This window comes from Pteronotus mesoamericanus, unplaced genomic scaffold, assembly GCF_021234165.1.
Source record: "Pteronotus mesoamericanus isolate MK-2021 breed Mesoamerican mustached bat unplaced genomic scaffold, CSHL_Meso_final scaffold_507, whole genome shotgun sequence".
Taxonomy (NCBI): Eukaryota; Metazoa; Chordata; class Mammalia; order Chiroptera; family Mormoopidae; genus Pteronotus; species Pteronotus mesoamericanus.
Window position 1 is genome coordinate 11114156 of NW_026555319.1, and position 27982 is coordinate 11142137.

Here is a 27982-nt window from a genome sequence, read left to right on the forward strand (position 1 = left end):
ATGAGAGTTGATGGTACTCCACAAGAGCCAGCCCATCTCCAAGAGGAGGGCCTCAGAGGTCTCAAAGCATCCTGGACACTGGCTTGCTTTTAGTTTGCATTTGAAACAAGGAGCATTGGACATGTGGACTGTATGAATGGGCAGGAAGGCTGAGAGGAGCCTGTCACCTTGCAATATACAACTGAGCATTGAGAGGACATTCTAATGTTCCAGCAACACACAACGGGAAGTGTGGGTTCAGTCTGTGAATAGAAAAACGGCATGAAAAGAAAAAAGACTCAAAGGCTGTCTAGGATATTGTATGAGCATCCTCTAAGGAAGCAGTTCTTTATTTGCATTTAAGAGTGTGAACACATAAATGAAAAACGCTGCAGACAGGCCGACAAAAAGCTCAGTACCTTTTAAATTGACTTCCTGGGACAAAGTCAGAGTCATCAGGAAGCAGAACAATGGAATGCAAACATAAGAGAGTACCTATGGTTCACCTTAGTGAGTAAACAGTGTGACCTAATTGCAGCCATTCCCAAGTGCCCTCACTCAAGGTAAATACTAAGTAAACAAAATGCCAAGGTATGTATTTGAAACAAATGTGATGCTGCATATACTGGCCTGGTGTGCAGAGAAGGAATTTGGATTAGACCATGACAAAGGAGACAGATGATTATATGGAATCAAAAGCACATTTCTTGCCCTGACCTGTGTGGCTCAGTTGGTTGGGCATCATTCGCAAAGTGAAAGGTCGCTGGTTCGATTCCTGGTCAGGGCACATGCCTAGGTTACGGGTTCGGTCCCAGATCGGGGCACCTACGATAGGCAACTGATCGATGTTTCTCTCGCTCTTTTTCCCCTCCCTTCCCTTCTCTCTAAAAATAAATAAATAAAATCTTTTTTTAAAAACACATTTCTTTGTGGCTAGGAACGTTTGACTGGCAATGCTAACTGTATAATACAGACGTTAACTGGAACAGTAGCTTTGTTTCTCTTGCCGTCCCAAAAGAAGCCCAACAGATAGGAAACTGATGTAAAACAGAGGAGGATATTGTTTACCAGGGTATTTCAGTGCAGCCTGGGGGAATGAATACACAGAGTTGGCTGGAGTAAGGGTGCCCTCCGCTGTATTCTCCATGGTTCTGTAAGTCCTGTGATGGTTATTTACAGAAGGGCTAGACAAAATGGTTAATTACTAAAGGTATCCAAAAAAGGCCTGAGAAAATCTGGTTAAAATGTATAACCTTGTATTGCTACTGATGGGTATAGTTTTTATATCTTTTAAAAATAATAAAAAGATTCTGTTAAAAAATATATTTATCCAGAAAGATGTTGAACTCTAAAAAGCAGTGTGGAATCATTACTTTCCCTTTTGTATGCAGAGCCATTGGGTTCCATTTGTAGCTCCCTTTCTGATTTCCACCCTTCTCAACTGAGCCGAGGGCATGTACTTGGAGGGCCTTCCTGGACCTCTCCGCATGGAAGTTCCGCACCAGAGAGGGCGTGGAACACACACTCTGGGTTTGGTTCTGTGCTGTCAGGTGCTTTGGCCAGCCTGCCCATTTTAGGCTCAGGTTCTCCTAGCTGTTCCCTCAGGGCCAGGATTGAGCTGCCTTGGATTTAGCCTGGAGGATCCTGCTCTCAAAGGAACTGCCTTGACAAATTCAAATCAGATCCCTCAATAAGGGAAGTGAGGTGGTTTGAAATTATTAGTAACTTTTAAGGCTAAGGCAACATCCGTGGTCACTAGTATATCTTAATTTGATGCAAATAGTTAACTGTAATCTAAAATAGATCCTGTATACACCTCCCCTCTTTAACATTAGCTGGGGATGGAAGGAATGGAATAAGGTGGAGATGGAGGAGGAGCAGTGATGGTGTCCTAGAAACCCTGTATAAAGGTAAAAACAAAAGAGCAGATCGGCACAGATTATCTGTTTCTTTGGAGAACTGTAAAGAAGTACCATAAATTTTCATAAACCACACTCTACAAAGGCTGCTGCTCTCAGATATAAAAGCACCCTGACTCTGCAATAACTTGTTTTGTTACCACTTCTTGGTAAAAATGAACATACAAACCTGCGGGGATTAGGGTTTTTGTCTAAAGCTGGTAGAAAAAATGTGACCTGCAAGCCAATATAGCTCATGGAAAGTGACAGGGCTCTCCTCCCCTTAGCCTGGAGATGTGGCCTGCCCACCCCCAGCCCCTTCACCAGGGAGTGTCGCGGGCGGACCAGGGAGCACCTGGTCCTGCACCTCTGTAAAGAAGGGGGCAGCTGCCATCTGCTGCGCACGTGGGAGGTGCAGTGCCTTAGCCTCAGGGTCCTGGTATCCTAGCACCGCTGCAGCCCCGAGCCTCTGCTCTGCGCAGCCCCTGGGCAGAAAGCTCTACTTGTCAGTGAGAGACAGCTGTAAGACTTGCTGGAGCTCCGCCTCCTCCTCCCGGAGCCGGAGCTCCCGCTCCTCCAGCTCTTTGGCAGACAGCTCCATGGCCAGTTGCAGGTCGCTATCGAAATGGCTTGTCTCACTTGAGGCACCAGGGCACAGGCCTTCCGAGCTGGTGAGGAGGCTTTCCTGGATGGCTCTGGGTTGGAAAAAGGGGAAAAAAGAAAGTGATAATCATCATCACCATGGCAGCAGCAGCAACTACATTTCAGAGCTGCTTACTAAGTACACGCCCTGCCAGGTACTTTACATGCACTCTGTGCATGATGCCATTTGATCCCGCATAACCCTGGGGGCCTGCAGGCCTGGGAGCCTGAGTGCTGTATATAAGTGAGAAACCCGAGGCTCAGAGGGTTAAGAAACCTGCCCAAGATCACCTGGCTACTAAGTGAGGGGGCCAGAACTGAACTTGGATCTATTTTGAAGCAAAATCCAAATTCTCCAACAGGCTTTCATGTATGTCTAAAGTTTAGGAAAATGCTTTGTAAAATGAACCTTTCTGGCTTCCTCCCTTTAAAAATTCTAATCATCTCTGTAGCTTTGCCCCAAAATGTCATCATCCTTAAAATTATAAACGTCCCACTGAAGGCATCTAGACCCTGTGCGATCAGACCAGTCAGAAAACATTTATTTCCTCGGCGCCTGTCTGCCAATGGTATTGGCCTGTGAAAAAGTCAGCAATTCTATCACCCATTCCTGGAAACTCCGCCACAAGGGGAAGCAGGAGGGCTAACTAATCAAGTCTCGCCTGCCAGGCACAGTGCTGTGCATACAGCATGTCTGTGTCAGCCTCGGTTTAATCACCAAGAGTTATGTCGGTTACCTCTCATATTGGGCATCATAGACGTGTGTCTGGCTGATCCCCCCATTCGAAGCTGGTCCTGAAAGGTCCTAGGAAAAACAGACGCGATGGATGTGAATACCTCTTAGAAGGAATAGGTGTCATACTGATAAATGAAAACAGCGAGAACAAAATTTAAAATATTTACACGCTCATTATTGATAGTGCTGTGTGAAAAACTAATAGCGACTTGAGTTATCTCTGAAATGACGCCTAAGTGCCAGGCAGTAGATGGTACACTACCTTGCTTAACAGCTTTTCATACTTGACACAAAATCAGTCTATTAAAAGCAGCTAACCTTGGGCAAAGTTTAAATGAACAGAGCAGGTGATTCTTTCAGAGCAAGGTTAGAACACATCATTCAATAATCACGCACCACATTAACAAGGTTTCAGTCAACGATGGACCGTATATGTCAGTGGTATACTATATAGCCTAAGTGGGTAGCAGGCTCTACCATCTAGGTTTGCGTAAGTGTATTTTATGATGTTTGCACAATGACAAGATCACCTAGCAATGCATTTCTCAGAATGTACCCACATTATCCATCGTTAACCAGTGCATAACTGGATCTGTCGCCTGTGACTCTGGCTACTCCCCTTTGTAAAACTACAGTCAACAAGGTTTACATATGTATTGGAGGAAAAAGTAAGCTCTCTTGTATAGGGAAAGAAAAGGTGTGCCGGACTGACAGTGATGTCGGGGGGCCGGGTCTTCTCCCAAGAGGCCTCTCAAAGGCACTGCACCTGCACTGGGGTGTGGCCCTCGGCCCAGCAGCCTCAGAGAGCTGCACGGCTCTAAGAACGGGTCCATAGGAGGCAAGAGTGGGGCTCACGTTACTTGAGCTCTGAGACTCAAGAATAAAACCAGACTGTCAAAAACCTGAGCCTGGGGAAACCACAGGATGGAGAGGACAGAGGAGATTGATGATGTGGGAGGAGGACCTCATACCCTGGACTGTCCCAGGCAGGTGAGGCCCGGAAGAAGAACCACAAGAAAACAAAAAGCAACTGTTCTTAATGCTGGTCAGTCCTGTTCTTAGCTCTGCTTTTAGCGAGAGAGGCAGAATTTGGGCTTATACCTTTTATACCAGAATAAAACATGAGTAACAAAAAAAAGTTAGCGAATCAACCAACACTTTCATCACGCCCTTATTGAGCAACCAAACACAATGACTGGTCTTCCTTGAGGAGGAAGTTCAGATTAAAATCCACATACCTTCCTATGAGACTGCTGACACACCGATAATATTCTAGAGAAAATACGGTGTAAACTAGCAGGAGTTTACTGTTTCGGTACCAGAAAATTATACAGCATGTCCCAAAAGATACACAATTATTAGCTCCATGGGTGAACATAAGGAAAAGGAAAGTCCGTCAGGAGACGTCCAGTGAATGATGCTGCCAGGCCATGCAGATTGTACGAGAGAGAGGTATCTTACCCAGAGCGGGGCAAAAGCACATTCACAGTTGTTCATATGGCATATAATACAATAACTAAGAGATAATAATACAAGAATAAACTGTGTTTCGTGTACTCACAACTGTAAACCTACTTTTGCCTCACCCTGTATAATAACCTTTTGGAAAAGACCTGGTGTATAAAATACAAAACAATCTCTGTAAATACCATAAATATGCCAAAGTTGTTTTTTTAAAGTAAATGTTTCAGGTTAGCCACAAACTGAGGCCTCCCTCAGTTTGTGGCAGGGGACACCTCCCTGCCCTGCCATTTATTCTGATAAACGCACCTGACTCCTGCTAGACTCCAGCAAGCTCTGCTGGATGGCAAACTGCATGATGTCATAATCTTCATCCTGCAAATGCATGTTTTTGCCATTGTCTTGAACATGGTAAGATTCAGGAATTTCAAACACAGATTGGTCAACCTCAAAGTCTGTGTCCGGGGACGCTGAAACACAGAAGACGACAGTCCAGTGCCTCAGTTAGTAAAATAAATGTCCACTTCAACTTTGTATACACATTTTCTAAATTAAAAAAATATGAAAATTAAAACAGAAGTTTGCTAGTATGTGAGAGAGATTTTGAGGGATAATCTTGACAGACAAAAGTACCAGAGAACTGCTTTTCTCTTTTTGCCTTATTTTCTTAGTAATAAACTTAGTGCAGTCATTAAAAAAATATAAAGAACTATAAAATGAAAAATGAAGATCTCTCTCCCTACACCCTTTCTCCTATTTCCAAATTCCAGAAGTAACCAGTGTTTTACTCTTGTGTCCTTGGAGGAATGTGACATGTATATATATATATATACACACATAGTTACACTGATTGGTCTTTTTATTTTTCCTTCTTTTATTATGAAATACAGCGAACATATAAAAGACAGTATATACATATCTGTAAACTTAAAAATGATAATATAAAACAAACACCTGTGTATCTTTCAACGAGCTTAAGACACAAATTTTACCACAATTTTTAAAAACTGAAAAAATTCAATTATATTTCTATACAAAAGCAATGAGTAATTGGAAAATAAAAATTAAGAAAATAAACCCACTTACCATACCATCCCAAATATGAATTGGGTTGATGGCTAAGGAGCCTGAGGAAATTTGGAAGGGATGATAGAAATGCTCTTTGTCTTGACTATGGTGATGGTTATATGAGTGTATACGTTTGTCAGAATGCACTGACCTGTCACACTTATAAAATGAGAGCATTTCAGTGCATATTCATTACATCTGAATCAAGTCATTTTTTAAGAATATGCTCTGTTTTTAATACAAGTAGGGTCATAACATTTTCTCAAATTTTTTCACTTAATCTGAATCTAAAATTTTCTTGATTCAGCACAGAGATCTGTTTTATGAGATACTCCAATCTCAAACAGAATAATAAGTATAATGACTAAATGTATGACTTCTTTTTTTAAATCACAAAACCCAACTTCCTTTTACCTGAATTAGCCTTGGTCCCATCCACGTTTTGAGGTACAGTTTCTTCAGCAGTGCTACAGCCATTGACATTTCCAAATGTAATCCGTGCATTTAAGACATGAAACAAGGGAATTTCTAACAAAATAAAAGCTTTCATAAATAACATGACTTAGAAGAACAATAATAACCATGATTTAGTAGTTAGCGGTAAGTGCTTACTATGCTGGCACCATGCCAAGTACTTTGTATGCGTGTGATTTCATACAGTCTTCATAACAACTTTTCCCAATATATCGATAGGAAAACTGAGAGTCAGAGAGGTTAAGCAACTTCTCCCAGATCATAGTGAGTAGTAAGTGATCCAGCCAGGGCTCAAGTTTCATGAATATACAACTGTCCAAAATGTAAATTTCTCACAAGTCACATATATTGTATATGATATCAATATCATGCATATGACTTCAGGCCCTAAAACATATTTATGTATCAAAGGATCTTGGTGTCACTTGTCTTCCTCGATTAACTACCTAATTTGAATTTTTGCTTGGGGTCTGATATTGAGACAATGAATACATCACATTCTTAGGCCTTTTTACATCTGTCAGCACCATCAATACATAGAACCGGTAGTTGGGGACTCTCCTAATTTGGTCATGTGCAATGATCAAGAATCATGACGCTCCTTGAAGCCAAATTAGACTAGAGGACTCTGACCTCCTCTGCTTTGTCTTCTACTGTGTGCTGTTTGTGACTAAAGTGCTCCAATTCCCTAAAGCACACTGTCACCCACAAAAACGACAGAACCTATGAGTGTTCCTGTGGTGCATTTAACAGTACCTATTTTGACAGGAAATCCAGGTGGGAATTCCAATTTGATGAAATCTCTCAGTCTTGCAAAATGAGCGCTAGTTCTGGCCATCAGGTCAATGATGGGAATGACCTGCTCCACGAGAGAGAGAGGAAATTCCTCACACATCCACAGCGTTGCTTTGAACCTGCAGGGAATGACCGACAAAAGACGGGGGGCCGTCACCACCTGACAGGGAAACTGAATTCTATGCAGTTGGCTAGACAACACCTGCTTCCTTACTCCACTGTCTCCCCAGTAATCTGATGTCTCAGTTCAGAGCTATGAGGGACTAGACCAAAGGGGAGTTCAGATCGCTCTGAAAGCCGGCAGTTGGGGAAGCGACTGCCACTACAACCTGCAAGAGCCTTCACTGATAGCAAGCGGGAAGAAATCGCTGGCTGGTGGAAATCATTTCATTTGATCAGCTGATGCTTGCTGGCAGGAAAATACAGAATTCTTAATTCTAGTAAGATGGCCATCGTACTGTTAGCTTTTGTCAAATAAAGTAATTTAAAGTTCTTTTTAAAAGAGTGGGACAGAAGAATGACTGAACGTGACCCCGTAAAACAGCACGATTCTGACACAAGTAAGAATCCACAAGTGGAAAATGGCCATTGACCCTCTCTTACTTTTGTGTTCTAATCGTCAGCTCTTTCGGCCTTCCGATGTCCCTGTCTCTCAGATCAAACTCTTCGTCGAAGTACTCGTCAGGCGTGATGGCTGTAGGGTTGTTCGCAGTGGCACATTCTGTGGTGAGGTCCTGCCGAGCCAGAACTCAGGGGAATCAGAAATGCCCAGTGGTCTCACAAGCGGAGGCCTATGGCAGTCAGTCTCTGAGGTGGACATGTTAACCAGCTACAGATCAGGGAATTCTAGTCATTAACATTTTTTAAATTAAGTTACTGCACAGAACAAGAAAATCTACAAAGGCGTTACTAAACAACCTGGCAAGTCTAATGGATTTCTCCATTTCAAAATATTTCTCCCCTCTCTTTTGCACTTTTATCTCCTGATTCTAAAAGACTGAGAGAGAAATATATGAAAGCCCATGAGAGCTGGCAGACTTGGAGTTTAAGGTCCAGTTCTGTTATTGTCTAGTTCGTGACACTGAAGAGAGGAAGTTTCATTTTTTCTGACCCTCAGTGACAGCCGTTGTAGCAATTTCATATAGTTATTGTGAGGATCAAGTGAGGAAATGTTTCTTAAGGTGCTCTGTTAAAATGTAAAGTCCTGAATCCTTTCTAATATCCATTTTTACAGAGAGAGCCTAGTTTATAACACATAAGAGAGAAAGCATCTGATTTCTATAATCTCCACCCCTCCCGTAAAAATCTTTTTTTTTTTTAAAGACTCGCTCGTCTAATTCTCTTCCAGGAGAGTGCCTCAAATTTCCAGCTTGAGAGTATTCCTTAGCCTTTTCAAAGAGAGTAGCCTCTTTGAGATTCAGTAAATGCCACCCCCAGAACAAAAAAGTCATCACCTGTCAACTGCACTGATAGCACGTTGCTTCAACTTACCCCTTGAGCACCGAACTGGTGTTCCACAGTTCCCAACAAAGATTCCAGTGGGTTCCTGTCCGCTACAGAAGGGGGGAAAGTTTAATGTCTAATATTATACTTGTGACTGTAGAAAAAGATTCTCACCATATCTAAAGTCTCTGATTCAAGCTGCCTGCATTAGGAAATACATTCACGGACAGACTCACAAAATCATCCACCATAACAATCAGCTAATTCATTCTTTGTAGGACACTTTTTATTAGGATCTCTGAATTGGATGAAGCACAGTTACAAGAATTAAAGCAGAGCAGTGGAAAGAGGTTGGATTTAGAAGTGAGCCAGATCTCATCTTGGTTGGTCACTGCCCATGGGTCCTACGCCTCGGTTTTCTCATCTGTCAAGCTGCAGTAAGAGTCCTGTGTTGTTATAGTTAACAATAGCAGTGGTGGTTGTTAATAATTACAATGTGCTAGCCACATAGTGCAGGCACTGCTTTAAATATGTACATGTACTAATTCATCTCGTCCTCCCAATAACTGTAAGGAAGGTGTAGGAGCACCTCCATTTCATCTTGGCAATGTTTTGGCTCAGAGCCCAAGTTCTTTCATGGTGAAAGTTTGGAGCAAATCACTTATTCCAGTGATAAATATTCTCCAATAATCTTTTCTACTTTTTCATCCAACAACTGTACTTTGTAACATACAAACAAGCCGTCGTGAATGGCTTTAATTACAACTGAAGCCAACTAAGGAGAAATCTCTCCAAGAATGAGTCAAATTAAGGACATTTTTATAAAAGGGAAGTCAGGGTGAGGATTAACACAACCGGTCACATTAACCCCTAAATTTAACAGAGCCAACAGAGGCTCTCTCTAGGCTGAAAAAAGGTGCGGAGGATTACCTTTGTATCTCTTTTTTTCTTCCTCGGTCAGATGTTCTGTCCGTATTTTGGTTATCACACTCACATTATTTACTGAGTAAACCTTGAGAGATGTGTGCAAGAGAAAACAGTGACACAGGGAATCAAAACTTGAAAAATAAGCATAGCAAGAGCAAGAATGCTGAAGCAAAAAAAAAAAAAAAAAAAAAAAAAATTCCAGCAAAATAAAAATGAGAAATGGTTATCATTAGGATCCTTCAGAGAAAATACACAAGCGATCAGCTTAGAAATGCATCAGCAGTCACTTTGCCTCTCTGAGAGTTTTAAATACTGAGGAGTTAACAATGACAGGTTGCATCTCCCTACTGGCCCTTCTTGTTGCTAAGTGCTCTCAAAGAATGTCCTGCAATTTAGGGCCTCCCTCCCATTGGATTTCTTTTGTATTAAGCATCCAAGCCTGTACTGAGTACTTCTACTGATTTCTGGTCATCTTATAATATGGCTGACTTAGCCATCAGCTGGGCAGAAGGAAAAAGGAATGAACACAAGGTTCTCTACGCTGGTAAGCTTTATAACCAGCAAGTCACTATTTAAAAGGTATGCCGAGTATTGACAAAAATTATTATAACTGCCAGAGTGGGTGCTCTGTTATCAAGATGGACTGGGGCATCTGGAAAATCAAGTATCTCAGTTAACAGAGAATTAACTGCATCTGCCGTACATTCAAAGGTTCAAGAAACATGCTCAGCGCTGCAGTGACTGTTACTGAATGTATCTTGCTGAGCATGACATAAGCTTTCCTTGGGGCTCAGAGGTCACCAGAGGACCCTGCAGTGCCTGGCTCCGCCCTCGGAGCCATCAGTCCCTGCTGCACTGCAGGGCCAAGGGAGGGCCTGGAGACAGGGCTGTCCAGAGGACAAAATGCCAGCTGTCGTCTCCGCTATGACAACTGTGTTCTAAATTCACTGATGTCACGTAAGTGGGCTGTAAGCTAATTGGTTACAACTAGGCTAACAAAAAAAAAAAAAGAAATTGGAGACTCATAAAAGCTACTTTATTCTTTTTTAAAACCCACTCAGGTTATTAAAAAAGATGAACAATCATGTTAAGTCCAAGCCTTTCTCTTTTCTTTCTTTTCTCTTTTTTTGTCATTCCTACCAGAACTGGTACCTGTACTCTTTTCTCTACAACACTGTTTCTCTTTGGCATAACTAGAGACCTCCTTGGGACATGCTATCCCATTTTCTGAAAGTCAAAAAAAATAAAAATCCAAGGAAGAGACACACTAGGCAGTACTTTTCCCCCAGAGCATCTCCATGGCACAGATGCATGACAAAATCTGAACAGACTCCTCATTTGCATAGAAGCTAAATTGCTATATTAAATCTTATTTTAAGAGTTTCCTTTTACCTTTGCTTCGTAACCATTAACAACTTCTGCTTTATCTGTCCTCCAGCCCCAGAATCCGGATTTAGTTCTGATAAAAAGTGAACACCACAAATTTCTACATGTACAATATGCCATTCAGATTTATCCCTGCAGCCTTTATAGTTTTTTCCCCCAGCTTAAGTTACTGAAGGACACCTGGAAATCACGGTCCAATTGTCCACAAAAGGATGTTATCAATGACAGATGGCTTAAGCATCCCCCACCCCGCTCCCAGCTGTTAATCAACTTGCCTCACCCCGGCACAGAAAACCTCTTTCTTGGCTTCTTTACAAAAACTGCCAGCATAGGTGAAAAGGTGGTGACATTTATCAGACAGCTGCCCTAAAGAAGTGAGTGAAGATGACCAGCGTCCAAGGGCTCGCCACACGGTGGTATCTGGGTCAGAGCATTTATCTGGGTCATCTTAACTATGGGCACAGATGTCAGTGGCTGTCCCCATAAGCAGTGGCATCTTAGTTGAGGAGTTCTTAGAACAGGAGGCACAAGCCTTCTTGCTCCTCGGGAGAGAATCAGTCGGGCAAGAATTCGTCACTGTGGCAAGTTGCTTAGAGAAACCAGCAATACCTGCTAAATGGCCTAGGAAGTCGGTCATGCATTTTATCAGGCTTGGTGCAGCAGGGGAAAGGATGGTAAAAGCAGTCTTTCAGCCCAGCTGAGGACTCCAGCTCGGTGAAACTGCTTTTAAGGTAGCCCAGCATCCTAGCAGCAACTGCAGCATTGATAAAATGCCCAAAACCCAGCTATTCCACTCAACACACTCGTGGGAAAAATGCATTTAGGAACCAAGAGTAGCCAAGACGCTCTGATTCTTTTTCAAAGCAGCACACCCTGCGAAATGCTACCACTCACAGGGGAGGCCTGGCTGGACTGCCCCTTTGTCTAGGACATCACGTCCTAGCTCCACTGTGACTGTTGCACTTGAACCCATGTAGGGCAACTGCCTGCCTTCTGCTCTGACCCTGGAGTGAAGTAGGGCATCACACAGGAAGCTCCAGGAGCGGTGGCATGTTAGCCAACTCACAAAGAAGGTAGGCAATTATTTGCATATTGTGTTCCCAAAGAGTTTGCTTTTCTACTAATGGGATTTGGTAAATGAAATTAGGCCAGACAGAGTGTAAGGAGTTCTATGTGTGCATTACAGCCAATTAGGGAAAGGGACCAAAGCTTTACTTTCCCTATTAGCTCCTCACAATTAGTACACCACAACCCTTGGAGGGAAAGAAAGACAGCCTAAAGGAATTACACAAAGTTCTAGCTATGTCCAAGTGACATTTCAGAAACACAATAATCCTGGGGTGCACGGGGCTAGGGGCCACACCTAACTGATTAATAAACCAGAGCGCCCTCTTAGTCAGTGATAACTAAAAATCAAGATATTCCTTTTAGTTAACAAATTCAATCCTCAGTTCCTTGTCTGTTGCTAAGTCACTCAATGTTTCAGTGGGAAATAATGCTCTTCTGGCACACAGTCATCCGAGGTACCCAAGGATGCGTAGGTCTGCTCCACTTCCTACTTCATAGGGGCTGAGAAAACAGGACCACACTTTTCTCCCTGGAAACCACCGTGCTCCTCGCTCCTCTGCTCTGTCCATGATGCTGACTGTTCCACTCCCTTTTCCATTCCCACTCTCTGACAGGTTAGTTCTGTTTGTTTTTCAAAAAATAAAGAACTGCCCTGGCTGGTGTGGCTCAATGAACTGGGCACTGGTCGGCAAACAGGAAGGTCACTGGTTCGATACCCATTTAGGGCACATGCCTGGGTTGTGGGCCAGGTCCCCGGTTGGGAGCAGGTGGGAGGCAACTGATCGATGTACGGTGTCTCTCACACATTGATGTTTCTTTCCCTTCTTTCTTTCTCCCTCCCTTCCCCATCTCTAAAAGTAAATAAAATAAAAATAAAAATAAAGAACTTATTTTGGTAGTTCCTCAATAATGATGCAAGACACTGAATTCCATCCAGTAAAGGCATATCCTTTGGGGTAATCTGAACAAGTACCAACCAAAATGGCAACATCCACTAATTGGGCACCAGTTCCTTCAGAGTCCATCCACTACTCCACCATCTTGACTGGAAGTCCTCAGACAGTTTAGTCATTAAACTCAATGTCTACAACCTAGTTTAAAACCATGACTGCCCTTGATTAACTTTACATGCAGAGGCATCTGAAAATGGTAAGAGAACACCCAGCTTCCCTCCTTTGCCATTTTCACCTCTGCCTATCTCCACCGAGACCACCATACCAAAGGCCATGTAGCACGCGCTGTGGCTTGCAGGCTGCTACACAATGTGGAGGAAAGCTATTATGGTGGAAGGGAATGTTTTAAAGTGAGCAGAGCATGACCTTTCAGAGAAGAGAAAACCCAGACTGCAACCAGAAGGTATATATTAGGCCAAACATTTATGTGGGAAGGATAATAATTTGCAAGTATCATGCCCAAAGTAACAGATTAGAAAAAAGAGATAGGTGAAAATGACTGTCATAATACAAGAGATCTACATCTTCCAAATTCAATCAAATGAATGCCTGTACCTCCAGAAAGAAGTAGGTATGCAGTTTTTCTATGCAGCAAACCTCACACTCAAGAGCACCTCAGATGCTTACTCAGTGCCTGAGAAACTCAATAATCGCGTAATTTAATTCTGAGTACCACAAAAAATTGCAGCTGTCTTCTAGAAATTCTCTCTCAGCAACCCAATGTCAGTAGCCAAAGGAGGATTAGCTTGAACCGTCTGAGGAACCTGTGATCACACAAATACAAAATGCGACTACAAATGCGATGACAAATGGAACATGTCATCGTTTCCCACCTACTCTCCGTGGGCGACAGCAAATGACCATCACACTCTCTTCAGAAACTGCATTTAAGAACAAGCAAGTAGCAACTCGGCTGATGAACTAGAGGGAACAGCGGCCCTGTCCATGATCTCTTAGGGACATGCACTTCAGACACTTCATCTCTAAGTCCATGACTTTTTTTTTCCAGTGGAGAAAAAAGAAACCTGAAGGGATTAAGCCACGCCCAAAACTGCTCGGGTAGCTGGTAGCCCTGCTGATGACCCTCAGTTCTGCCAGCTCATCACTGCTGCTGGGATGTGGCAGTAGGGGCAGGCTCCCCTATCTTCTGGCTTAGCAAACAGAGCCCTAAGCCGCAGGGCCTCCCTGTCCTCACAGGCACGTGCCAAAGACTGGAGATGCCTTTCCAAGACCGTTACTGGTGAAGCCTCGGTCAGTCCCTAAACCTGGCTGTCCCTGGAAGACAATGGCTGTCAGCTGGGGAGGCCAGTGATAGACCGATGGTGATGGGGCACAGACCCTGCCTCGGGGGGTGTCCCTACCAAAGCAGCAGCACACTTGGTGTTTTGGTTTTCTCTGCTGCTACAATAAATACCCTAACTCCACAGCTCGATCTAAATGAATGGAAAAGGGCACTTAACAAGTCTTATGTTTGAACAGAAACCTCACGGTTTTGTCAATAGATTTTATATTGGAAACGAAGAAGAAAAGAAAAAGAGAGGACAGTTAGCATACTTATGAAGAGAAAAGGAAGCCTAAATCCAGGAAAATGCTGTCCATAGTAGCTCACACTGCGCGGCTTGGGTTTACGGAGACCTGGATGTGACATCCTAGGCGAACACTCAGGGCTCTTCCAGACTCCCCTGGTTCAGCATGTCCTATGGTAGAAACACTCAGGATGGCAGCTGTGACAGCGTCTGCTCCCCTTACGGAGGCCCTACGCACCTCTGCACAGCCCAGAGGCAGGCAGCCAGGCCCAGAGCTCTCGTTTGGGTTGGCCGAGACGCAGGTCTCTCCAAGGTTTCTTCGGGCAGAATCTGGAACAGAACTGAACCCCCTCCAGACTCTTACTCTAAACTATTAGGCCTCACAGTAGTGGAGCTGGGAAGCGAGGACAATATGTAACTATGTGAAAGATGTGAATTTGACTAATAATCAGTATAACCACATGCAATACTAGATCAGTTCTAGCTGCTGGAAACTCACAGTTCCATGGTTTAGGACTAGGGAGCCTTGCGGATCCCCAAACACCAAAGCAAAAATAAAATTCAAGTAAAATTCATTAGAAAGGGCCTATAAAAGAATATGAAGACATTTCTCCAAGACTCAACCAATGTGCTAGAAAGATGATATGTGATGAAGGATGTTAGCTAAGGTTTCCATTTGGTGACAGCAGAGATTAACTTTAAAACACTAGTGCTTAAATTGCCATATTAGAAAAATCCCAATCCATCCATAATTTCCAATCAATACATACATCCCACTAAAGATGGCAGTAAAGGGATGAGATATTAAAATGCAGAAGCTAAATCCGTACCTTTCAAAAGCAATATTTTTAGTATCGAGGCTGGTGTTAATGACGGGGCTTGTGAGCCGCCTCTCAACTTCCCTGCTTGTTGGCTTCATCAAGTCCAGAGTGAGGCGCTCCATTTCCTGGGAAAGATCAAAGTGTTCAGTGGTGACCACTTTGTCATCATGGTTGACCTCCATCAATTCCGCCCAGTTGTCTGTTAATGGAAACAAGGGCACAACTAAGCAAAATGCAAGTAAGATGCAAAAGCAAGAAAGCCTCATATGTTAAAATGCATCATCTTTCCAATTTTCCTTCCCAGTACCATCTGATAAAACCTAAAGACTATTGGTAATTGATTACCTACTTGCACAAGAATTATCTGGTCAGCTACCACAGCACATAGGAGGCTCTGGGCCATCTTCCCCAAAGATGCAAACTTTTAAAATAATTTGCATTCTTTATTAACAACACATTGATCTGTGTACTTTTTAAAATATATGATTAGCCCTGGCTGGTGTTGCTCAGTGGACTGAGCGCCGACCTGTGAACCAAAAGGTCTGCTGGTTCAATTCCCAGTCAGGGCACATGCTTGGGCTGCAGGCCAGGTCCCATGTTGGGAGCATGCAAGAGGCAACCAACTGATGTATCTATCTCTCACGCATGGATGTTTCTGTCCCTCTCTTTCTCCCTCCCTTCCCCTCTTTCTCTAAAAATAAATAAATCTTTAAAATATATGATTACAAGATATAAATTATTTATGCACAACACTGGGTAAGCCATGCCATTTCTCACCCTCCATAAGTCGGCGGGGGGGTGGGGGGGGCGCGTTGTGCCTGATTATGGAGGGAATATAAAGAGATACAAGACAGAGGCTTGTACTAACAGGCTCTGGGACATGAGACAGATACATGTCAAGAGGGTAACAATGTTGGGTGGTAAATAATACACAGAAAAGAACTATATGGATAAGAAATAAGATAGGAATTGAGAGGCAAGTAACTAAAAAGAACAACAAAAAAATGCCCAAAAAGGATCAGATAAAGCACACGAATGTGAAGACATTTTCTGGTTAAAAATCACTCTGGAATTTAGCATGCACAGTGATTACTACAACAGACTCACTCACCTTCTCCCTTAAATATGAAGCTACGCCTCCCTCTTATCCAGCTCATGTTCTCAAATCCCAGCAACGTGATATCGACACGCAGTTTGGCACCGCTTTTCCAAATGCGGCAGACATCATTTGGGCATATTCTAGAAACCAAGGGCACTGAAGAAGAGAAGCACACTCTTGAGAAAAACCTGAGGGCTGAGCAGAACACCCAGGCCCAGAATCAGGATTCCGACTTTAATGAAAGGATGGGAGTAGCAAGATGGTGGCCGTCATATAGAACTGGACTTGGCTGCCTTGCTTTGATATAGGAAGTCACTCTATAGCTCTTTATGAAAGTGAAGATCTACGTCTTGTCCAGAGAAGGCTCTAAATGAATTTGCAATCACAAAATGAGCCTCTGTCACTGACTGCCACCACAGCTGGAGTGTGTCCATCTGGCCTTTCCGGTTACACAGGCAACTCTTGCCATATGGCTGTGACCTACCATATCGTCATAGCCACCATTCGAAATATCAGATGTCTAATGTGCTGCTTTTTAACAAAACCTGAAATCAGAGTGATTATTTGCAGTAGAAAAAATTCATTTCATAGAAGAATCTGAAGTTCTCTTGTTTTATATACTTTTTACTTATTTCAGTGTTTCATGACAAATAGGAGTTCTTGCTTGAAAGGGAAGTCTCAAAGTGAAAATGGCTGAAAACTGGGAATTAGGAACTGTCATGAACTGAACTACAAGAAAAAACGTAGAACATCTATGAAAATGACTGTCAGTCAATTTGCCTTACATAAGATTTTGGAGCAATACATTCATTTTGTAAAATAACAAGCTATTCCAATATTCATCTCACTTCTTCCTTGGAATAACAAGTTTAAAAGAATCAAGCTGAAACACATAAAGAAATGAATAAATTATGGTAAATCTTACTAAAATATTAGCCTTTTAAGAACTAATGATACAGAAAAATGTCAGCCTGAAATGAGAAAAGAGACAAAGTCGTCTGTATGTTATCTTTACGGATGCCTGGGGGAAAGGGTCCTGTGTGTGGGGCAAAGACTAGAAGGAAAACAAAGCATTGACCACGGCTGTGCTTTAGTGGGGTTATAGGTGACTATTTTTCCTTATTTTTATCTATGCATCTTCTAGATTAAAAAAGAAAATACAAGTAACTTTTATAAAGGAAAAAAATGAATGTACATTCAGGCCAAATAAATTTGGAAACAGAAATAAATTACAAGCCCACAGCCACTCACCCCAGCTGGTGAATTCCCATTTCATCTGCACATAAAAATCCGGAGTCTGAAGGACAAAGGTTTAAAAGAAATTACCCTTGGCACTATCAACTAAACACAAACACAGTAAGGGGTAATAGGGCTTTTTAAGGGGTTGGGGGGAGAAGAGAGAAAATAAGAATACAAGTTGCAAAACCATCAAAATAAATGCTTATTTTATATGCAGGCAGTGATTTCCTCTTGATATAAAGTGTCTAGACAGTTAATAAAGTTAACTGAAAGCAATACGGTTGGAGGGGGATGAAAGTCAAATCTGATTTAGGGGCTCGGTCAGGGTCATAACAGCCCCAGAAAGAGGAGCCTAGGAGGACGGGCTTAAGTTCAGCCAGGCACCGCGCCTAACACGCTGCTCCAAGCAGAAAGGAGCGTCAATTCCATCTACTACACGGGGAACTTGAGCGTAAAAGGCTTTGTGTTCTGGAAAAGCACTTCGTGTTTACTGGACCACTCTGTGAAACGAAAAAGAGGCAGCTAGACAGCACTTCCCCAGGAAGCTGGTATTTTCCTCCAGTGAACAAAAGACGTGTGCCCCTACTTTACTCTTAAACTTTTAGATTTTGGCTTTCTGACGCCTGACACCACCACAGCAGTGCCGTGTGAGATGATTTTCTGACCTACTATGAATTCTTAAAGAAGGTTCTTGGAAAGCTACTTATTTTAAGTACCATCCTACTTAATTTCAACAATTATTATCCAAGAAGAGAAATGCTAGATATTCCAAGAGTTTTCCTGTTCCCTCCCACCTCCAAGGTCTTGCCGTGGTTTTCACAGAAACACAAGGCAGGAAGACCAAGAATCTACCCTAGTTTTAAATGATGGGTGACGACGCTGTCCAAAGGCAGCGGATGAGAAAGGGGCGCACGTTGTGAGACAACGTCGACAACAGCCTCTGGTGCTAATGAGCACACAGGTCATTTATGGGCGGCCTGTAACTCCAAGCAGAGAATACAGTTCAATGCAGCTCACTGTTATAGATCAATATAAGCAAAAAAAAAAAAAAACCAAAAAAAAAAAAACCCCAAAACAAACAAACAAAAACAAGAGAGAGAGAGATAAAATCCTTTACGCTGAATTTTTAAAATGAGGAGTGACTCCACATTAAATAAGTCATTTTCTGTTTTGTCAAATGGACAAATGATGTTTTTAGTTCCTCCTATAGTAATTAGATAAGAGAACTATAAATCCATGTGATTGTTGTAAACTCACACATACACCTATTTTAAAAACACTGCATAAAACTATTTCATATGTCATAGAAGGCTTCCTTGCAGTACATAGAAAATTAGCATCTTTGGCAGGGTTTAGTTTGCACATCACAGAAGTATTTTTTCAAAGAGTGTCAGATAATGAGCAGCAATTTGCCTAACTTCTAGCAAAGTTGTTCCTTTTCTTAACAGACCTGTTCATTTTTCTCAAGAAATTTGTTCTGATTAACGTGGTAAAGCTGATTAATGAACGAATATCTTTGGAGGTATTTTGGGAAGCTCACTTCTGTGCTTAAATTGAGAATAAATGAGGTGAAAGTGGAACCACTGGTACGTTCTTGTCTCCTGCTGCCCTGGGAATATTACACCTGGTTGACTGGTAAGATGGTTTTGTAGGCAACAAAAACTATCTGAAGAATGGCAACCATCAGCCAAACTGATCCAGGAGCCTAGAGTCGCAGAGCCCATATACTTTAATTCACAAGACAGGTAAACCTCCCAAAAGCCAAAACATGTACATAAAATAAGGCAGAGGATTACAAGTCGCAAAATACTAATGGCTAGAAGTGACAAGAGTGACAAGGAGAAGGTGCACCTAGACCTCTGTACCTCAACAGGCCCTGAAAACCCATGTCTGTTCACTGATGGCCAACATAACCTCCCCAAGGTGACCTCTGTTTGGGGTGCTACTCTGAAGAAATCAGGCACCTAGACAAATTAATTATTTGATGTCCATTTGTCTTAGTTCTAATTTTTAAATAGCATTTAAAAGGGTAACGCTAGCGACTTAGAAACATAACTTGTGGAGGACCTCATACATTTAACAAGCTGGAAAGCAAGAAATAATGCTGCTTAGTATTCTATACATTGTATTCATGATTCATAAAACTCTTCAGGAAAGCACACAAGAATGCCAAACTGTCTCTAGCTGTCGTAGCAGCATGTAACGCAAAGGATGGCAATGCCATGTTTTCACGAGTACCTCCAGAATCTTTTGGAGCAGCTCAGGAACTGCCTCGAGGGCTGTAGACGTGTGGTGGAAGTCTCGGTGCTGAAGGACCGTGTGCACCATCTCGGGGTCCCCAGTGCTCACAGCCTCGTGTAAAACTGGGAAACAGAAAGGTGGAGTGTAATCACCCAGGATTCTCACACTTGGGAGCAAATTTCAAAGCCGGTCCAAAAAATATCTATAGAGATCTAAGACCAACACTTTCTCCCTGGAGGGAGAGAGGCTGCAGTCCTGTGTTACCATGCATGACCGTGACTCCTTATCGATAGCTCTTTAAAAAAATTATTTATTTCTATGGAGAGGGGAAGGGAGGAAGAGAGGGAGAGAAACAGATGTCGATCAGTTGCCTCTTGTATGCCCCCAGCCAGGGACTTGGCCCGCAACTCAGGCACGTGCCCTGACCAGGAATTGAACCGGCGGCATTTTGATTCGCAAGCTCGTGCTCAATCCACTGAGGGCTTACTGCTAGCTCTTAAATAGATAAAAAGAGAAGAATACAGTACTCTCAGCCTCTTTATCACACCCTTTCATCCTCCTCTCATCCCCCTTTCTTACCATTGGTCATGAAACCCTGACAATGTCTTCAGAGAGCTGGCTTTAACAATGTGATCCCCAATTGTGGTTACATGTAGATCTGGCAGGCAAGGCTCATACTTGTATGTATCCTGACTCAGTCAACACAAAACTGCCCTAATAGTAAGAGAACTTGCAAAAAAAAAAAAAAAGGGGGAAATGCCAGGATTTCACTGGAAAAGGCCACTTCTAGCCATAATTTCCTTTTGATTTTGCGTATCCTGATGGAGTCATTGTAGTTACCATCACATAGCTCAGAGAAACCTGGCCTCCACAGTTGTGTCTGGTGGAAAGGGTTTGCACTGAGAGCTGCTTTCTAGATGAGGAGTAGTCGCTTTCTACCCAGGGCTTTTGGCCCAGGACACAATCCAGGCCATTGTGCTGCTGCAGATTGGCCAGCAGCATCCGAGACTCTCATCTCCTCGCCCCAGCCCCTAGTGCCAAGAAAGAAAGAGTCTTAAGATAAAGATGACTCTGAGGACAATGATGATTGAGACTGGCCTTTATTTGGAAAGAAAAACTAAAATGAAAGGCTTTAAAAGATTTTAAGCCCTGGCCAGGTACTTCAGTTGGAGCATCATCCCGATACACCAGCGTGGCAGGTCCGATCCCCAATCACGGCACAAACAAGAATCGACCAATGAATGTGTCAGTGGCACAACAAATTGATTCTCTCGCTCCCTCCCTCCCTCTCTGTCTTCCTCCCTCCCTAAATAAATAAGTAAATGATTTTAAAAGCATACTTGCCTGTCCATCCCTCGCGATTTTCTTTGGTAACATCTGCTTTATGTCGGAGCAAGACTCTAGCTGATTCTAAATGTCCCAAAGAAACAGCAAGATGCAGTAAGGTTCGACCTCGTGGATCCACAGCCTCCACATTCTGTAAAGTAAACACTGGCATTTATATAATTGGATATAGTATATAAAAATGTGGCAATGTGTTTGAGAGAGAATCTAAGTATAAAAACAGAAAACAGTATTTACCCATTAATTACAGCAACATATGGAAAAATGAATGCTTGCATGTGGGCATGGTTGAAGCAGAATTTGGAGGCTATAAGTAAAGATGGTAGTTACTGAGTTCTTTTTTTCTATAGAGTTAAATGCCTAATAAATAAATACTGGCTCTAGGCCTCAGATCATTGACAACCACACTTAAACTAACTCTAAATAAGGCTTTCATGACATACAACCACCCTGTGACATGAAACAGGGGATCTCTTAAGCACATATCAGCATTCAAGTGTAGAACAGGAAGTATAGATCTTTAATCAAAACAAAGTATGGGAAGATAATTTGGGTCAGAATAAAACACCACTCTCATTCCTATGTATTGAGCTCAAGTGGCCTGAAGTAGCTACATCCATGGGCCCTTACAGACAATGAGCATGATCTGCCAGGCATGTATGTGGATATATTTATAGATAAATGTAAGAACACACACACACAATCAGTCCATTTCCCCTCAAGGGCTTTCTTCCAGGTGCTAGACATGCCCATTTAGCCTTTCCTCTTTGTTCCTATCCTGGCCCTCCTTCCAGCACCTGCCCTGGGTCTCCAGAGCCAAGTGCCCGTTTCTCTGGTGTGAGCTCACTCTGATAGCTGGGCTCTGCCTTCCAAAGACGGCTCTGAACTTTCTTCCAAGGACACAATACACTGCCATGGGACTTTCGGAATATAAAAATTTAAAGTGCCATAATACTTCCTAGAACATGTGCTTTGTCTTGATTTGAGATGCTAGTTTTTGTACATGAATCGACTGCAGCCTCCAAAGATATCCAGAACATTCTACTTATTGGCTGCAGGGAAGGAAGGTAAGCAGCACGATGGGTAAAAATAAACTGCTATGCCCTGACCAGTGTGGCTCAGTTGCCTGGACATAGTCCCGCAAAACAAAAGGTGCCGGATTGATTCCCAGTCAAGGTACAAGCCTGGGTCGTGGGCCAGATCCCCGGTTGTGGGTGTGCAAGAGGCACCCGATCCATGTTTCTCTCACACGTGGATGTTTCTCTGTATCTCCCTCCCTTAGCCTCTCTCTAAAAATAAATAAATATATTTTTAAAAAGAATTCCATTAAAAAAAAAAAAGGAATGAAGTAACTGATACATGCCACTACGTGGATGAACCTCAAAAACATCATGGTAAATTAAAGAAGCCAGACACAAAAGGCCACATGCTGTACAATTCGATTTATATGTGATGTCCAGAATAGGCAACTCTAGAAATAGCAAGTAGCTTAGCGGTTGTCTAGGGCCGAAGGGGTTGAGGGAAATGGGGAGTGATTAAGGAGTATGGAGTTTCTTTTTGGGGCGATGAAAATGTTCTGGAATTTGATAGTGGTGATGGTTGCACAACTCAATGAATATACTTAAAACCACTGAGTAATATACTGTGATGGGTGAACTGCATGGCAAGTGAATTATATCTCAATAAAGATACTTAAAAATCAATGTATGTGTTTTCTGTAGTACATAAAACTGATGCATCATCTATATAGTGTTTGATGAGTTGCTTAATTTCTCCTGAGATTCAGTTTGCTCTCTTGTAAAATGAGAGCAATAAAAAACAAGTTCTTCCAAGGGCCAAGACACAATGCCTAACCATTGTGAGCACTAAGGAGAGTTAACTCTTATTATCATACACCCACACTATGCACTTTCACATAAGCTGTCACTTTCTTCCTAAAAGAGATTTGTTCAAATTTCATTACAGTTGATAGTGAGGCTTAGGGTCTTCAATGGATTACATTAGTTCAGTGAGCAAGAGTTTTCAGAATTTCATTGGAACTCACTTTGGAAGCTTATCGTTTTTTCTTTAAGTTTCTTCAGTCCTCAGTGTACCAAAGTAAAAATACCCACCCCTTTTAACTATAATAGTGCTCCCTGAAAAAAGAAAAGGAATGAGATTTCTGCACACCTTCTTCCCATTTGTTCATTGAAGCCCACTAACGTTTCTTGCTCGAAGACTCCTTTACCATCCCACCATCCCCGGAGGCAGTAAAAGGCCGAGTTTTGCGTGCAGGCCCACTTCTGGGCCCCTCCCTCGCCTTGGGTGCAGGGCTCACCCCTTCTGGGCCCAGGCACCAGCGTGAAGTAAGTGCTTTATGAACCATCACTGTTACCTTAATGAGTTCCCTGACTCCAAGTTGGGGGAAAGGTATCCGCAGGCCTAGTGCCCGAAGGTGAGCCTGAGTCCCTGGGGCCCGAGGGGGAGCCCCAGAGAGGGGGCTCTAGACTCTTTACCTTGGCTGCCCAGCCCCTGGCTCACAGAAGGCCTCCAGCCAGCAGGCACTGCCTTGAATCCCTTGCCACAGGCTGGGGAGAGCACCCCAGGGTGGTTCCCTGCCAGGCTCCGAGTACTGCTGCCGCCTCGACCACTCCCTTCCCCTTGCCTGAATTTTGCATTTCACCTGCTGGCACCTCGCCGGGGGGCTAGCGCGAGAGTCAGGCCTCATCTGCCACCCTCTACCCCACCTGGTCCCAGGGCTTCCCCTCCCATCTCAGGTGCACTGATTGACCTCTGTGTCTGTCCCCTCTCACTTGTTCATTCTCCCAGCATTGGTAAGAAGGCCAAAGATGTTTCACAGGCCTCTCTGGCTAAATGACAAACGATATAGCCGTAACACAAATCATTTCAACTGCACCAACCAACTTCAAGGCCCCAGTGAATATTAAAGACAGTAAATCTGACAGGTTAAGAGGCACTTAATAAAGTGCCTCTTCTGAGCAAATGTTGACAGCCTGAAACAATCTCATAGTTGACAAAGTGAGTTACCAAATAGCCAACTCCAGCTATTGGTAAGATGGTGGGTTGGGGAGCTGACTCCCACACACTCGGAAGCACATACTTGTCAGCTTCATCTGAAAAAAGCCGGTTCTTTCTGTGCTGCTGTTGCTAGGACAGAATAAAATTCTTACAGCTACCAGCGTGCCTGCTTCAAGCCTCACTCGCGGAATGGAAGGAATGAAGGAATGGATAGCAGAAACTTACTGGCAAAAAAACCCCACAAAACATTAAGTGAAACAGCTGGTTTTATGGCTGGGGTAGTAGGAACTTTTTGTTTTTAATCATGCAACCAATATGTGTTCCTTTGTAGAAAAACTGGGACATACAGAAAAGCAGCTAAATATCGAGGACGATCAGCAGAACAGCAGCAACTGTGGCAAATGGTACTGTGCCCATTTACTACGTGCCTGTGTTTTCAGGTGGGTTCACTGCCTTCTTTTCCACAATCCTGAAATGCAGGTCAAAGAAGAGTAGTGGGAGGGTTAAGAATACAGGATTAGGGTGGAGTCCAACTTTCTGGGTTCACATCCTGGTTCAGCCACTGGCTAGGCGCACAGTGGACTCTCTCCACCTCAGCTTCCTAATCTATAAGCTGGGAATCAAAGCATTCCCCACCCCAGGGGATTGGAGTGAGAGTCGCATCTAAAACTGCACATAAAACATTTCAGCACAGCACCTGGCAAAACAGTAAGCTTTCCGTGTTACTTGACCAGTTTTTTCAGGTGCTAAAACAATTCAGCGAGCATAAATAACATACCCATTCTCACAACTTAATCAGCATTATTACTGGCCATTAACTCAACTGCCTCCAAGTCACAGAAGTAGGCAGAGCAGGCAGCTGTCTCATAATCAACAAAGGATCTAATAAATATGAAAGCGACAAAATATTTCCTGCCTCATGTTTTAATGATATCAATGATCAAATTCTTGGCCCTGAACCAGTCACATAATTTGCAGGGTCCAGTGAAAAATAAAAACACAGGGCCCCTTATTCAAAAATAATTATGAATTTCAGAACAGTAACAGCAGAACGTTAAACCAATCGCAAGCCCCTTCTGAGCACAAAGCACCACACCCTTGAACCCTGCCCATCCCCACCCCTTCAAATAGCCCACTTTCAGGATTGAAATCGGATTGCGTGGTCATGAGTCAAGCTTCCACACAATCAAGATTTTCTTTATGAATTCATTTTAATTATTTCTTCCCCAAAAGGGAACAGGTACAATGGAAATGATCTCCAGTGATAACCAATAACAAAGTCAAAACCAAATAACTGGCAAGTATGAACAGTCTTCCTGGACAATGGAACTCATGAAGGACCAACTCCAGGAAAATCTGCTGCAAAATAATAATTTTCCAGTCATAAGCGTCCTTAACATTTTTTGAGTTAAGAGGCACAGAGAGCTTTCAATGAACACTTTTATCACAGCTTGCAAGAAAAAGAGATAGTTCAACCAAGCCACATTTTTAGATTTTTAAACCAAGGCTTTGTTCTTGACAAAAAAGTTTTCATATCAAAACAAACTGAAGCTTATTTAAGCTCTTTTCTTCATCTCCAATGACTAGAAAGTGGGCTGTTTTCAGAAATTAGTATTGAAAGAGTGCGGTTATATCATGATGGTGAAACGCTCTATCAACTGGGATGTTAGTTCTGTGACTTTGTAGTTTATCTCGCTCTTTCATAAGAAGCTGGACGCCCCGATATTGAGGAAGTGCAGATGTAAAACACAGCCGATCTAAAAACCAGACCTGTCCAGTCATTTTTAAAGTGTTCAAGGTGAGACTCACAGTTAAGAGCAAAATGATACAGGCCTCCCTCCACAACAGAAATGGAATTAAACCATCAGGTATACCAGGATGACTTACGGTGAATCATTTACTCTGGGGGCCTGATATAATTAAGACCTATGACTTATAAAAACTTTATTCTCCTTGGATGGAGAATTTAAATGAAAAAAGTGACTTTTTACTTTTAGTGGGTGTTGAATAGATTTCAAAGAAACAGGGCAGGGCGCAAGCACAGGCTTAGCAGTAACTGATCCTCAAACAAGGTGATGCTGACTTTGTTCAATTTTCACCAACCGAAAGACAATCAACAGTCCTTTCATCTAAATTTCCTTAACAATTGTAGTGTCAATTTTGACCTATTAAAAAACACAGGACACTTTAGCACGCTGGATAAAATAAAATCAACAAGAACGATCCCATCAAATCACTATAAATACTTATTCTAACTATTAAGTTCATAAGTTAGTAATTTGAAGGCACCAATAACTCCCAGAGTTGAGATGCCTTTAAAGTAGGACTTCTCAAGCAAAACACTGACATTTTGGGCCACATAATTCTTGTTTGCAGGGGACGGCGCTGGAGTTGGGGGGGGGGTGCTATCTTGTGCCCTGTAGGATGCTGAACAGCATCCCTGGCCTGCACCACGAGATCCCAGTAAGCACCCACTCCCGCCTTGTAACAACTGAAAATGTCTACATGCATTACCATTCGGAGGGATGGAGGGACGTGGAGTCAAAATCACCTCCAACTGAGAACCACTGCTTTAAAGAGAGAGCAACAAATAAAAGGAATCGATGTGCTTTAGAACAGGAAGGGATTTTAAGGAGCCTGGGCACCAGTGATTCTCAAACTTTGGTATGCATGTCTTTCTGAGCCAGAGAGGAAAAATGCCTTGCCAAAGTTCACAGGGTTCACGGGGCGAGTTAGAACCTGGACTACAAACCCAACCAAGCCCTTCCTACAAAAAGGGTGGGTGGGATAAGGGGCGTGTGTTGTTCTTCTGTCTTTGGGATGGGCAGTAGAGCCTAACTGGGTAAAACCGTGCGCTCAGGAACAAGCCGGCCACAGTTAAAATCCCGACTTGGTATTCAATAGGTGGGCGACCATGCGCAAGGCACATAGCCTCTGAGAGCCTGTTCCCTTTTCCATCGAAAGTAGCAATAACAGTACCTACCCCCTAGGGTTGTTGCAGAGTCAAAGAGTTAATGCAATAAAACCCTCAGCACAGGGCCTGGAACAGCAAAAGCTCAATCCGTGTCCTGTTATTATTACTGCCCCACCACTGAAGAACAGTAGGGGTCTGCGTAGCCCCGACCGTAGAGGGCTGGAGAGGGGCTCAGGGAGGCCAGAGGACCTCGGATTTCCCCCTCCTTCCCTCACCGGGGGCGGACCCACGCCCCGCCCCTCACCTGGCCCCGCAGCTCCTTCTCCAGCTGCCGATAATCGTTGTTCCAGACTAGGAGGTGCAACGGGAAGTGGGCGCTGATGTCACGGGCCGAGGACATGGCGAGGAGGCCGCAGCCGGGCCCTCACCGCCCGCTTGCCAAGCCTCAGCCCCCGCGGGGTCTCCGGCGCCCGCCCGGCGGCCGGCGAGCGAGCGAGAGGCGAGCGAGTGAGGGGCGCGATACGCAGCCCAGCGGCCTAGTGGGACAGGTGTGGGGCGGCCTGGAGGTCCGGGTCGGGTCGGGGACCCGGTCGACCGCGCCCACCCCGCGCCCCGCCGCTTTGCCGCCCGCGCTGACAGCTCCCGAACCGACTTCTGGGGACCGAACTGCCCCAAACGGGGAAGTGCCGGGAGCGAACCACCTCACGCCACGGCGGGGGGGAGGCGAGACCAGCCACCCGGCGAGGGGTCCACCCAATTCCAGCCATCTCCAAGTCCACGCCGGGAGACACGATATAATCCCTCAAAATTTTTAAAATTCTCTCCCTTAGCCCAGGATCTGGACTTGGAAAACTCTATCTACCCGTCTCCAACCTCTTTCCCCTTCTTCAGACTCTTTCCCCTTCTCCAGCAACCTCATATGGTTCAGTCCACAACTGGGCTACTTCCAA

The 27982-nt window shown here is 43.5% G+C and overlaps 1 protein-coding gene across 1 annotated transcript; it reads right to left on the reverse strand.

The window, feature by feature from the left end:
* Positions 1–1730: 1730 nt before the first annotated feature.
* Positions 1731–27562, reverse strand: ANKRD13A (ankyrin repeat domain 13A). Its single transcript, XM_054594430.1, has 15 exons — positions 27337–27562; positions 21101–21233; positions 19754–19878; positions 17528–17573; positions 16289–16432; positions 15187–15376; positions 10816–10882; positions 9427–9508; positions 8545–8606; positions 7657–7787; positions 7015–7172; positions 6199–6312; positions 5026–5186; positions 3257–3324; positions 1731–2572 (listed from the first exon to the last, which is right to left on the reverse strand). Exons 1-15 carry the CDS (start codon positions 27430–27432, stop codon positions 2377–2379), a joined length of 1773 nt encoding a protein of 590 aa, XP_054450405.1. The 5' UTR covers positions 27433–27562; the 3' UTR covers positions 1731–2376.
* Between the last annotated feature and the right edge of the window lie 420 nt (positions 27563–27982).

Coding starts and splice junctions, on each gene's coding strand:
- ANKRD13A (XM_054594430.1), bottom strand. CDS start 27,432: ATGTCCTCGGCCCGTGACATCAGCGCCCACTTCCCGTTGCACCTCCTA. Junction 9,509..10,815: donor TTAATGGTTACGAAGCAAAG/GTAAAAGGAAAC, acceptor ACATCTCTCAAG/GTTTACTCAGTAAATAATGT. Junction 5,187..6,198: donor TGGGACCAAGGCTAATTCAG/GTAAAAGGAAGT, acceptor TCTGTGTTTCAG/CGTCCCCGGACACAGACTTT.